Source organism: Sceloporus occidentalis, unplaced genomic scaffold (assembly GCF_023333645.1).
Source record: "Sceloporus occidentalis isolate IW3139 unplaced genomic scaffold, rSceOcc1.0.p SCAF_51, whole genome shotgun sequence".
Classification (NCBI taxonomy): domain Eukaryota; kingdom Metazoa; phylum Chordata; class Lepidosauria; order Squamata; family Phrynosomatidae; genus Sceloporus; species Sceloporus occidentalis.
In genome coordinates, this window is record NW_028317031.1 from 4,887,504 (window position 1) to 4,901,573 (window position 14,070).

The 14,070-nt window shown below is 41.0% G+C and overlaps 2 protein-coding genes across 2 annotated transcripts in view; both read left to right on the forward strand.

Moving 5' to 3' along the window:
• LOC149288503 (cytosolic carboxypeptidase 6-like) overlaps positions 1-14,070 on the forward strand; it is a 497,550-nt gene that overhangs the window by 321,423 nt on the left and 162,057 nt on the right. The window lies entirely within an intron of this gene.
• Positions 236-13,218, forward strand: LOC149288504 (BEN domain-containing protein 5-like). The gene is made up of 6 exons (XM_089491726.1): positions 236-425; positions 2,846-2,982; positions 4,770-5,151; positions 11,714-11,868; positions 12,182-12,395; positions 13,061-13,218. The coding sequence occupies exons 1-6, from the start codon at positions 236-238 to the stop codon at positions 13,216-13,218; spliced, it is 1,236 nt and encodes a 411-aa protein (XP_089347852.1).

Genomic DNA, 14,070 nt, shown 5'->3' on the forward strand with positions numbered 1-14,070 from the left:
TGTTTTATATAAACACCTATACATATTAAATAACCGGATATATGCATTTTATGTGTATAATAAACCAGCTGCCTTGCTCACAAAATGTTTTGTGTTATCAAGTTCAGCTATTGATCCATTGTTCGGGTATCGTTTGGTGCTGTCTGGCAATCGCTTGGTTCTCCGTTGCCAGGGCAGCCGCGTCCTGCAGATCGCCGAGCTGCGGATCCCGGGCCCGGGACGGGGCAGGCGGATCATGTTCGCCTTTGTCCGCTTCCTAGAAGATAACGTGTGTTACGCTCTGCCCGCGGCCCGGGTCCGAGATTTTGAACCAAGCTGTGCAGAGGATTTCGATAACCGGAAGGTGTACGCAGTGTACCGAAGTACAGAGGAGGAGGCCGGCAAGAGCGGGGCCCCGCAGCGGGCACAGATCCTGGCACTCGCAGGTGAGAAGCATGGGTGGGAATCGGGGGCAAGATGGACCAGGGGAGAGAGGGCTGTCAAATTCCAGACTGGAGGGAGGGTGCAAAGGGAGATGTCAGAATGTGGGGAGGGGTTTGGTCAAAAAGTGACAGGGGGTAAACGATAGAGAGAGCAGTTTCCATGGAGATGACCAAAGAATTATGAGGTGAGGGTCAAATCATGTCAGAGCAATAAATAAAGAGAAAGAGGGACAAAAACATATATGGGGGGAAGGAATAAGGTGGCAGAAGGGATAGATCATTAATATAAGGGAAGGGGGTGGTCAGTGTGCCCTGGAGATGATTAAAGGAGGGGTGTAATGCGGATGTCAGGGCTGTGAATAAAGGGTTAGGGTGTAATCTAGTGTCATAGTGAAGGATAAAGAGATGGGTAGGTGGGGTATTCGGGTGTCATGGCTATAAATTATAGGGATAAAGGGGGCAGGTATGTGTCTGGATGATGGATGTAGAGGAGGGGTAACAGGTGTCAAGTAGATGACTAGTGGAGAGGGGTGGATAGTGGATGTGTAGGTGATGGGTTTGGGTGGGATCCTGGTGTCAGGATGATGAATTAAAGGAGCTGGTGGTTCGGCTGGTGTTATGAATGAAAAGGATCCATGGGGGGCAGAGGTCGATGAATGTCAGGGTTAATGTTACAGTGGGTTGTACTTACCTGTTAGTTAGGAGATAGCTAGTTGCCATATGCCTGATACAGGTTAACATGTCTGCACCATCTTGGGACAATATGAATTCCAGTCCAGGTAAAGCTGTGTGTGTGTGTATATGTATATATATATATATAGATATATCTATATATATATATATATATATATATATATATATATATATATATATATATATATAGTACATTGCTTTAAAGGCAGACTGTAGCCAAAATCTGCAACAAACACGATTAAGCAGTCACCACACACGCAAAGTGTCCCATCACAGCTTTCTTCATATCAACAAACTTTTGCCTTTTCACTAGAATTCACTCATCTAACTAAATGCACAGTAAGGTATAAACCTCTCGGAGTTCACAGGAAACTTGCAAAGTTTCAACATCTGTTAAAATTCATGAAAGAGGCATAAATACTACACAGGGAATGTCACCTTTTCATTCCTTACCTGCTACTCTCTGGGCCTTGTTTCCATAGAAAACTTTCATTCAGTGCAAGATTCATTTTAGAGGTTCCCATATGTTTTTTTTCTTGCTGGGTGTATGATATAAGGCTTTTTTCTCAGTTTCTTTTTGCTCACCATAACTATATTAAATATGAGTGTGCATGCGTGTACACAGAGCTTTAACTGTGCAATCTGTGTTGTCCCAGGTGGGTGTAGACAGCCTTAAAAGGTGCCTTGTTGCCCATCAGCATCTGTTATGAGATTTGCCTGTTTTAAGCAGCCAATAGCTGGTAGAAAAGCACTGCCATTGAAATCACTCGCCCCTGCTACACATGCATGATTATGGAGGGCAGTTGTGCTACACCCTTGGTAATCTTGCGTGAGCCAGTACTGGAGCAGCCTGGCAGTAAGTATAGTACGCGTATGCACTGGTAAGCAGGAGACATGTTTGGACGAACACATCTTCTGCAAGCCAAGGAGCTGTGTGGTGGGGATGATTCTTAAGAATCCTTTCATTTATTTCGCAATGTAGTGGAGTGCAGGGCGTAACTTCAATGGGCCAAGAGGAACAGCTGTGCCCAGGCGCATCAAGGTGAGCCACCCAGCAGCAATCTCCCTGCACCTTCTTCCACTTCCTTAAGCAGATGAGACGTGGGTGCGGGGCCTCCAAAGCTTCTCCTGGCTCCACATGCCCTAGTTGCGGCTCTGGCTGAGTGTTCCCTTTAAATTAACATTATTTTTCCTTCTGAGTTACTCATCAGAAGCTCCTCTATGTATCTTTAGCTCCTTGACTTGAAGGAAATGTGTCCAATTGAACTTATGTTCTGCTTGCCAGTGCCAAGGTGTCAATGTAGACCCCAGTGTGCTTGTGCAGAAAGCACTTCTATTGATTTCAATGGGTTTTCCTGCCAGTGATCGCTGGTTCAAGCAGCCAAATCTGTCTCGAAATGCAGACAGCGATGCCCTGGAGCTTTTACTGTAAGTGGCTTTTTTAATTTCGGACATTAAAGAATGCATATTAAAGCATTTACAAAGTACTTTAACATGCATTTTTCATTGGCATGTTCCTTTAACGCTATTTAAATGTAAAATGTTGGTGTTTTATTTATCATCTGCAGTTAGATACACATTTGTTCTAATTTTTGCTTTAAAGACATAAAATAGCTTCAGAAAACACCTTCGTTAAGCTGCATCTTTTTGATCTTCAATAGAAGCCAAGTCTAATCTGTTTAATGTTTTTTTTTCGTTTTTTTTTTTTTTTTTTTTTTTTTCCTTTATAGAAAACAAAAGTGATCTGGAAAATAGAGTAATGCAGAAAAAAATCAAAATCCCCAAGCTGTGTCTGAACTCTTCAGATGATTCATGGGAGTTTAAAGAGTATGAAGATGAGGAAGATTCTGACCACAGACACAGTAAGGTACATTAAAGCTCCGTCGCTGGATTTTTTTTTACACATTTAGCGATTTATGCTGTTTATGCTCAGCAGAAAGCCCTCAATTTCTCTAGTACATACTTTTGTTAAAGGGAAACAGGGCAATGGGATCGAAAGATGTTGTAACTCCTCTAGGCCAGAGTTTAGATTCGATAGAATAGGATCTTATGCAGTATGTTTCTGGGCATCTTTTGTTAGTGGTATCATCAGATAGGTGCCAGCATCAGAAGGTTCTCCCACACCCAGGGAACAGATTTGCCTGCAGAGCCTGTAGAACATATAGCGATGACCACGGAATCACTGTGACTCTAGGCTATTGCCGAGTTTGCTGTATCTGAAACCTGGGATTTTGAGCATTTGAGATGCTCTCAAGTAGATTACTGCTTTTCTCAGTAGAGTTAGGCAAGTTCCAAACGCTTAGATCCAAAGGTCAACAATGGTTTAGAGTCAGTTGTTGGCCGCCTTAACCTAACTGCAAATTTTTTCCTAATGCACGTGTGTTAGGAACTAATGAAGTCGTGGTTCTAACATATTTCATTATAGAGAAGTATTCACAAAGAGTCAGTAAAGCTTATGGCCATTTTCAAAGATATTGTAGCTTTTTATTCAGATTGCTACAAATTGAAACTTGAACGGAATTTGCCAATTTTGTCAATTCATAAAAATCTCCGAAAACGAGGAGAGACCCCAAACGAAACAACAAAAAAACTAAGCAAATAGCTCAAATTTTTGGTTTGACTTTTGTTTTTTGACATACAAAGAGGTTGAGAGGTTCAGCGAGAACAGACAGTGACATCATAGCCTGTCCTACAGCACATCTTTTTCAGGAGTGTCTTACATTTTATCACTCTTATACCATTACAGAAAAAAAATCTTCATCTGCATATCAGCCCAGTCCTGCTCAAAGGTGAACCCAAAACATGACAAGTTTTCACTACACAAAAAAAAAAAAAGCCCACAGCAACAGACATACATTTTAGCTTACATTACCAGTATCTGTACACTACAGTTGGTACCCTTCTAGGCATAAGAGAGCAAGAATGTCCACATCTGGACTTACCTTTACACTTGGGGTGAGAATCTCAAACTTTTTTTTTTTGCATTCCATCCTTTGGGGACCTCCTAGCTCTCTTGTGCCTTGAGGGATACCAGCTGTACCTCACTGATGTGGCCAGCAAAAGCAGAAACGTGTGGCTGGGGTTATAGGTGCTCTCATGGAGAGGAAATTTGCCTCACAATTTGGTTCTGGACTGCCCTTTTGGGCAGGATCAAAGTGATATGAAGTGTTTTCCTTTGTAATCACACAAGAGATTTAAAATTTGGGATGCTGTGGGGACACACTATAGGACAGGCTATGCAGCGGCTGTCTGTTCTCGGTGTGTATCTCATACGCTTGTTTTTTGGCATTTAACCATTTGGGTGATCTCTTGGGGTTCACCCCAAGTGTAAAGGTAACTCCAGAGATGGACCTCCTTGCTCTCTTGTGCACAGAGGGATGCTAGTGGTGGTTCTTTGATAAGACCACTAAAGGTTGGTGTATACAGCTGGTGTTGTGACTGATTCAAGAACTTGCTTTGCATTTTGTTTTTGGACTGCTTTTTTGGGGTAAGATCAGACTTCTGTAGTGGTATAAGAAAGATAAAATTTTGTTTTAAAGAGGGGATGCACCATAGAACCAGCTCTTAAGCTGCTGTCTGTTCTTGGTGAATCGTATTTTGGTCCGTTTGCACAAGTCTGATATTTAGACAATCTATGTTTATTGTTGCATTTAGAGACCAGATGGAAGAAAGCACATGGAAGGAACCCACAAAAGCATAGAAGCTGTTGTAGCACGGCTTGAGAAACAGAATGGTGGGGTTCCCTCTCACACCTCCAACTGTGATGAAGCCTTTTTGGAGTGCCAAGCCATAGGTCACATGGACAGACTGGATGAGGCATTAGTTCCCAGAGTACTGTATGAGGAGTTACTGAGGAGTTACCAGCAGCAGCAAGAGGAGATGAGACATATTCAGCATGAGCTAGAAAGGACTCGGAGGCAGCTGGTTCAGCAGGCAAAAAAGCTAAAAGATTATGGGACATTAGTCACAGAAGTAAAAGAGCTCCGAGTTCTCAACAGGAGGCTTCAGGATGTGCTGCTTCTAAGGCTTGGAAGTGGTAAGTTTCCAATGTATGGTTTTTAATGTATTTGGGAACAAAACCTTCTATAAAATTATATGTTTTTTAAATCAGACACTCGATTCGGCAGGACTGGGTTTTTCTTCGTTCGAAAGCTACACATTGTAACAAACATTTTTGAGGTTATTCATTAAAGGGGTAGTTTGCATAGGAGCTGTGGGTTTAACTTTCTCGGTTTTTGTTATGAAGGGCCAATACTGGCATGTTTCTCCAACATGAAGAGATGAGCTGGCCCTGTATTCATTGACACAATCTCATTGATTAAACTTGTCCTACAACAGAAGGTCACTAAGGGTTGGACCTTCTTAATTTATAGTGAAGCCAGAGAGGTAAAACACAACTTGAAAATAGAACTCATCCCAATGGACAATTTTAGCTCACCCTTCATTCCATTTTTTCTTTCTCACACCCATTTGAATCTTGGTTTTGTGTGTCACTTGTGTACCTGTTTGTGTCCTTAGGTCAGTTTCCATGCTCATTTAATCACACATCTGCACACATTATACCAATAACTTATGTTCTCCTTCTTGCTCTTATTTTGCATTTCAATTAATTCATTTTTGGACTAAATACCATTAAAAATGACGAGTGGGCCAACAACGCCATTAATAACCCACTTATTGTAGGAATTAGTTGGCATGCAGTAGGATGCATAATATTTCTTGCAAGAACCGCAGATCTATAAATGTGCCTTTACAGCTCTCAAACTTTATTTTTCTTTCATCTTGAAAATATTTTCTCTGTTAAAGTATGGGTTTTCTTTAAACAAATGGTCTCACGTGGGATCATAGGTAGCCCAGGGATCATCTCAAACAGCATGATAGTATTGAAGTGCATTGGGCAGTATCGTGCCTTTATTTTTTGATTCATTGACAAAAAAAGTAAAGGAAATGTGAAGAAATAAGTAAATTATGACATTGCAGGTAAATTCCATAAAGCCTCCCCACGTTCTAACATGAGTCCCTAGCAACTTTAATCATGCATTGTTCATTGATTTACAGACTAATTTGCCAGATACATTTCATCCAAATCTGATTGAAGAACAGGCTTTCACACAACAGTTGGTTACCATGGAAGGATTTATGTTGTGTTAGGAAGCTGACACAGCAGACAGTCCATAAAAAAACAGCAGTGGGTTTAAGTGAAAGTTCAACTATAGAGAAAATAAACTCCAAATAATTAAACATTTAATGCAATACATTGAGTATTGGCATTTATTTTATTTTCTTACAATTTTGGTTTTGTCTCTCCCCAGTTAAGTATCACTTGGAGATGGAGGAACACTTGTTTGCTAGTTAGTTGAGTTGAACAGCCTGATATCTTTCGACTCGATATATTTCACAGAATCTTTTTTTTTTTTTCTTCCCCGTTTTGATCTGTGAGTAAGAAATCTCAGACCTGTTTCTCCGAGTCCTCTTTTGGTAACAGACTGAGGCTGAAGCTTTGTTTCTCTAATTATAATTACATTCACTCGGGTTCCTGATACTTCCAACTTAGGCTTTATCAACTTTAACCGGTAATCAGGTGCAGCCGGAGCTGCTGGAGGGCTCTGCTCACATCCAAGGCTTTGATGTGTCTTACAAGTTTACTTCTAAAGAAAACGAGTGGTGGGTCTTTAACTCACCCTTCCCATCTACACCGGTTCATTAAAACATTCCCCTGCCTGCAAAACATGTAATCTTTGATTTACTTTAATCCAACCCAACCTGTGTTGATCACTTGTTTTTTTTTTTTCTTAAACTTGGGAGGAAATAAGTTGCTCCTTAGAAAGTTGATGTTTCATTATACATACAGAAAAACAACCTATTTTCACATTTTAACCAGATGCAACCTTTTATGGTCTATATATATATATATATATATATATATATATATATATATATATATATATATATATATATATATGGAATCTATATTTTGGGGGCTTAGGGCTTTAAGATCACCCCTTTTTGCAACAGAAAAATGTATACACGCTTCTATTCAAAATTTTGGGGTCCTTTAGCTGCTTTCATGGAAAGCAAGGAAATTTCTAGCTGTAACATAATTCCAAAAGTTTTTTCTAACAACCAATTTGCCTTTTAAACGTGAATTTAGCGAATACGTGCCATCGGAACACAGGAGTGATGGGAGTGATAAAGGGCCTCTGTATGCCATTAAAATCAGACGTTTCCATCTACGATAGCCCTTTACAACATTAACCCCGTCTGCGCTGGATTTCTGATCCATTTCATGTCAATTTAAAAGACACAATTTGCTTTTCGTTCAAAAACAAGGACGTTTCTAAGTGACCCCAAACTTTTCAACAAAAGTGTATATACATGTGTATACCGTATTGGCTCGAATATAGGCTGCACTTTTTCCCCCCACTTTAAGTCTTTAAAGTGGGGGTACGGCCTATATTCGGGGTCTAGCGCCCGACGCCCGGGACATGGAGTCCCGGGCGCCGGGCAGGCAGCAGGGTTAGGATACAGATCCCCCGCAGCGGTGCAGGGGACCTGCATCCTACTCTCCGATACGCTCAGACAGCCTCCCCTGCCAGCACTTTCCACGGGGGGGGGGGTGCCGGCACGGGAGGTTGTCTAAGCGCATCGTGCGGACGGTCACCGGCTGCGGAGGCTGTTTACCCGCATCGCCGCAGCCGGTGACCGTCCGCACGATGCGTTTTACCTCTGCCCCCAAGACTTACCAGAGCAGACTCCCGGGTGTCTTGCGGGGCCGGCGGGGGACATCTACGCAATACGCGTATACAACTAACGGTGCCGGCACATCCACTGAGTTGTATACGCGTATTGCGTAGATGTCCCCCGCCGGCCCCGCAAGACACCCGGGAGTCTGCTCTGGTAAGTCGGGGGGGGGGGGGCAGTGGCAGCATATCTCGGGGGGAGGAGGACAGTGGCAGCATATCTCGGGGGGGAGAGTGGCAGCATATCTCGGGGGGGGAGACAGAGTGGCAGCATGTTTTTTTGGTGCTTCTTTAAAGAAAAAACTTTTTCTTTAAAAAAGCACCAAACTTTTAGGGTGCGGCCTATATACGGGGGCGGCCTATATCCGAGCCACTACGGTATATATTAAAAAAAAAAAACTGCACATGTATGGAATCCTCCATCAAGGCATACAGCCCACCAAATGGAATTACGGAAAATAAATGCATGAAAACGCTAAACCTATATCCTTGGCTAGTTTATTTAAGTAAATTTCAAAGATAAATTAGTGAAATTAGCGCAGATTCATGGCCTCAGCAAAGCATTGGGAAAAGCTTACAGAATGCTATACCGGAGGGCCTTCTAAATAGGTTGGCAATGTTCTAGACAGGAGTCACGGTCTCGCCTCTTAAAAAGATTTTACCTCCCAACACCAGGATCACACATACTATTATGGATCATTATTATTGGTAAAAAACTCCACTTTAAGCATATTAAAATCACTGAAGTATATTAACCCCTTAATGACAAAGTTAAAATGCATTGTTTTCAATGGGTTTAGGGACCACCCATTGTCCTTAAGGGGTTAAGACATCAGCTCCAGTCTGTGACCCTGAAAGCTCTTCCAGTAATCTTAATTTTGTAGACCAAAGCAGTGTTGCAGTTAAAAAGTGTCACATCCATATTTACTAAAACCCAGATTTAATAACCTGGAATACACTTAATATCTTCTCTGACCGAAAGAATGGTTATAAATATCTGCCTATTGTATCAGATGTTCCTACAGTTCCCCAGTAAACCTTACTATGATTCTTCTATGCCTCCCAACCGCCCCAATCTTGTCACTCTTTCCCGATATCCCACCGCTTTTCGGGACAGAGGTAGAGCTCAGCAGAACAGCTGGATTCAGGACCGCGGTTCTGATTTCTTTCTCCAATGTTTGAAGAGCGCATAGCACGCATGTGTTGAATTGTAGAACTACCACCCAAGCTCGCTGAGGGCAGAAGTTGAGATCTTTGGTTATATAGACTTGTTTGGAGACTGGAAAGCTTGGTACTAGTTGTAAGCTTGCTTCGGTTTGTCTTACTCTTTCTATTCTAGTCTGATCATTCTCCTTGAATATATGTATTGTAAGAAACGCTGCGTAAATTGTTGGCGCTCTATAAATAAAAGATTATAATAATAGTCCTATTGTGTTTCCAATTTCCAACTCCGGTGACTTGTTTTCCTAGGGTGCTGGATCTCTGGTTGTGGTTGGATGATTCTCATCCATCCTGTGTGTTTCATAGTCTGCTTGTGTAATTTATGTGACCTCATCAGAAGTTTTTCCCAGGACCCGTTTCTGAGCAGAACATGTAAACAATGCTGTCCGGCACTATGTGGTCTGTATAAATAATTCATTCTCTTCCATGAGTTCATACCTCTCACATACTACAGGGGGCAGCACTGATCAGAAATATGTAAAAGTAATACGAGTCCTGGAAAAGAAATGGCTGGTGTGGGCACCGTAATTGGAAGGCTGGGAATGACGCTCAATGTCGTGATTCGGTGTTTCATTCATTGCCGTGTTTGTTTTTCTGTTTTGTAGTCTCTCCCTGGAGTTACAGACCCAATGGAGTTCATGGCTCCTCTCAGGTGGTGATAGGACAGGAAAATCTGGAAACCAACAGAAGTGAAGGTTAGACATATTCGAATATATTCAAAGGGATATAAATACAGCTTGGGTCAGTCATACAGCTCGAGGAGAAACTAGTTTTAAATCCAGCTAGCCATGATCTGAGCTAACATGTGAATAGATCCCATGGGCCTAGGTGTCCAATAATCTGCATAAAAACCGTGTGTTTAAAAGGCATCCCTGCCCATGGCAGGTATTAGTAGGCTTCATAGTAAACAGACTGGCATTTACAAGAGATGGTGTGAGAAGACGATATTAATTTTCTCATCTCTAGTATTTGATTTGAATATTGAATGTAATCATCAATCACAAAAATGGCTTTTTTTAGGGAGATGAGCAGGTTGATACTGTCACCCAGTATTTATGTTCTTTTTATCTGTGTTGAGTTATACCGCAGTATGGCATCAGATTCACTCAGCTCTTTGCTATGAAGTAAACCATTTTTCTCAGAACTAATGAAGAATAACTCATGAATAATAAAAACACTTTATACTCATGATCACCCCTTTATCCCTGTAATCCCTTTTCCAACAATGTATTTAAGAAGCCTGAAGATTATAGTATATATTACAAGATGGCCTACCTGACCCTTCCTGCCCAACCACTCAAAGACTTTGTGTGACTGTCTTTTCTGGACAAAGATCTAAACCTTCCAACTAGACATCAGGGAATGACGGTCACCCTTCCTTCAATGCCGAGGCATCATCAACACTGTAACGTTACTTGTCTTATTCCATACTTTCACAATCCCTACACACAGTTTTATTATAGTCACCATCTATAATATATATTATAGTTAACGAGGCAGTCTGATGATGCCATAGAATCCCTCTGTGCATCGGTACTGGAGCGTCCCTTTAAGAAGATCAGTTGTGGTTAGTCTGCTCGCCATTAGCATCTCAGCTCGGCCAGCCTCCGACATACAGCTGTGTATGAGACTGGATACAGAAGGTTCTCTCAGGCTGAATCCTGTATCTTAAGCCCGTGTTTTTCTTATCAACAGCAGCAATAAAACAATTTTAAGGTGTATTTGAAAATATAGAATAAAAATGGATGTATTTGATAATGAGATAAATTATTATCATCTGATCCTCACATGGGGAATGTATTTATCTTATGTCTTACGGTTTATCCAAGGCACTTTATAAAGATTAGGAGGCATACAGTAAGATAAATCAGCGGGCAGGCAGATACACGCGCTTACAGTCTCCAGGGAGTGGGCTACAAGAGAAGCACAAAGTATAGAGAAGGTGGTAGAGCGGCCAGCATGGTCAGGGGTATAAGTTATATGGAAACAGCTCAGATTACCCCATGGGTAGGCAGGATTGTCCCGAATGTCACAAATTCAGTTAACTTTGTCTAGCAGAGGCACGTGCAGCATGCTTTGGTCAACTCCCTTAACCTTAGGCCTGGACACTAAGGATAAGTTGGTTTGTCTCATCAGTCCCTAACATAACAGTCCTCCTTCCAGTAACCCTTATAGCGTTAGTTCTTTTTGAGGTTTTAGTAGAGCCTCTGCATGTTGTGTATCATCTTTCTCTGTTATGTTTAATTTGTCAGGAAAGAAAAAGCTGTCTGTGATCTGGGTAGAAATGTTTGTGATTATGAAGGGAATTCTGTAAGACACAAACAACTATATAAAGCATCAGTTTTTGAGTTCTGTTTTCTTTCATAAGGATCAGAGTCAACACAAATTCAGGTGAAGTTTCTGCACAAACCCCGTATGATGTATTACATCAATGGCTAGCCTTGCAGCCAAGCCCGCGCTATGCAACAAAATATTGGTCCTTTAGATCACAGACTTTAGCAACCTGCCCTAGATCAAGAAATACTAGTGTTTTGGGAGTTGGTCTTGCTTGATCTTTTCGAACCTAATGAGTTATGGTTAGTTAAGCATTCTGCGCATGCACCGCTCTACAAGAGTCTATTTTTCTTTATCCACTAGGTCCCGCCATCGAGTTTGAGAGTGAAAAGTTAGAATGTCGTGAACCTCAACCTGAAACCGAAACACAGAAAATGAAGCGTGAAGAGGCAAATACGTCATCTTTCTACCCCACACCTGCTCCTGTACTAGACAAATATATTTTAGAAAATGGAAAGGTACAAATGGAAAGGATCAGGTGGGAAATACAGCAGCCATCCAATTAAAGAATAGGGCTTTTGTGTAGATATATTCTCTTTATAACAGTAGTTTTAATGGTTCAGTATGATGTCCAATTAAAAAGTCAAATACATGAAAAATAACTGAATTCATAAAGTTGTGTATCAGCCCTGCAGATGTTTATATTTTTGTTGGAAAACGTAGAATGGAATCACAGCTAGAGCAATGAATGAAGCTTGTAGGGTTTGTGGACATTTTGCTTGTCCTGTCTGTGAGCGAAGAATCAAGGTGACTCTCCCAGTTTGCTTCCAGGTCCACCTAGGCAGTGGCGTATGGGTAAACGAGGAGAAATGGCACCAGCTTCAAGCAACGCAAGGAGACTCCAAGTACACAAAGAACCTTGCGGTTATGATCTGGGGCACTGAGGTCCTGAAAAACCGTAGTGTCACCGGAGTGGCCACCAAGAAAAAGAAGGATGCAGTCCCGAAGCCACCACTATCACCTCACAAACTAAGTGTTGTCAGAGGTAGAGCGTTCACATCCTGTCACTTGTATGCATAGCTTCAGTACAGATGTGAAATTCTTTGTAGAACATTATTCTCTTGTTAACTCTGTAAGTACTGTGCTTTTATTTTTGGGGTATTAATAGTATTACCAAGTATATATAGTATTATTTAATACTAAAATAATAATTACTCTGTCACCCAAATCTGCTCTAGGAGCATATATTAGGCGGGGTAGGGAAGCATGCAACTCTATTACATTAACTGGTCGTTGTTTGTTATAGCAACAATAGTAACCTATATAGTCCTACCTAGGAACTTCCCAGGGTAGGCCATCAGAAGGTCTCTCTCTCCTGGGGAGTGGCTTCTTTAAGGGGCGGTGAAGTGGGCTGGGTGTGGGCGTGGCAAAAAGCTGCTCGCCTACCCAGAGGCCTGGGGAAGCTGTGCTTCACCTGGAGACTCCGGGTCAAACATGGAGAGTTTCCAAGTATGTATTTAATGGACAAGAAATAAAGCTGTCTATTTTATGTTCCAGTTTGCTATCTAGTATTTTAGTTTTATAAAACTTTAAAGTATACCTCTAGTATTGAAAAGGGATCTCTTAAGTATTTGTGCCAATTAGGTTATATTTTTTGTTTTTCGAATAACTGGACAAATCTATTAACCGATTCTTACTTTTCTCTCTTAGAATGTATGTACGACAGAATAGCACAAGAGACAATGGATGAAAATGAAATTGCACAAAGGCTGTCCAAAGTCAACAAATATATCTGTGAGAAGATCATGGATATTAATAAATCATGCAAAAATGAAGAGAGACGAGAGGCAAAATACAGTGTGCAATAAACCTTGGCATTTGTCTGAGGTCTGAGTGTTTTGAGCTTTCTTTTTTTTTGCCATCATTCCGATAATCACAAAATATTTCTGGAGTGTGCGGTTGGTTTTTTTTCTCCATTTCATAGCGATAACCAAAATAAGGGGTTACGTACGTTTTGGATGACAGATATGTATAGCTGCGTTTTCCATGCATGACGGATTTACTAGCAGTCTGTGCTAGTAAAAGCAACTGGAAAACACTGTTTTATGTGACTCATAAAAGCGGTCCAAATATCTGCCTCTGCTTTTATGAAACTTTTGCTCGATCACTTTTTTTGTAAATTATTTTATTATAAATACTGCCAAATTTAACGCTTTGCCTGGTGGTGTCCAGCCTGCGTGCAGGAGTGACTTAACGTGCATTACTTCTTTTGCTTGCTTGTTACTTATTTTCCTTCTTCAAAAGCCATTTAAATTGTGTGGTGCCATCATAAGATCTGTTTTCCCAGACATGCTTTACTAACAAACAATAATACTGAGCCTTTTTAGGTTGAAGTTCCACTCTCCATTTTAACGGTTACCTTGTAGTTCCTTCATGCTTATTTTTTAATTAATTTCTCTTTTGTAAATATATAAGCGTTGATGTTTCTTTTTTTTTTTTTTTTTAAAGATTACCCATTGCTGTAAGCGTATACTCATATACAAACTGTTTTAACAAACCAAGATAGACGAACCCTGCCCGTTACATTTTACAAACTGAAAATTGTTATTTGAACATCTCCAGTCAATAAACGTGCAACTTTATATAGTGGGGTTTATTCATTAAAGGGAAAAATTGTCGGGAGAGTTGGGTTTCAGCACCTTGACTACATTATAAAGCTT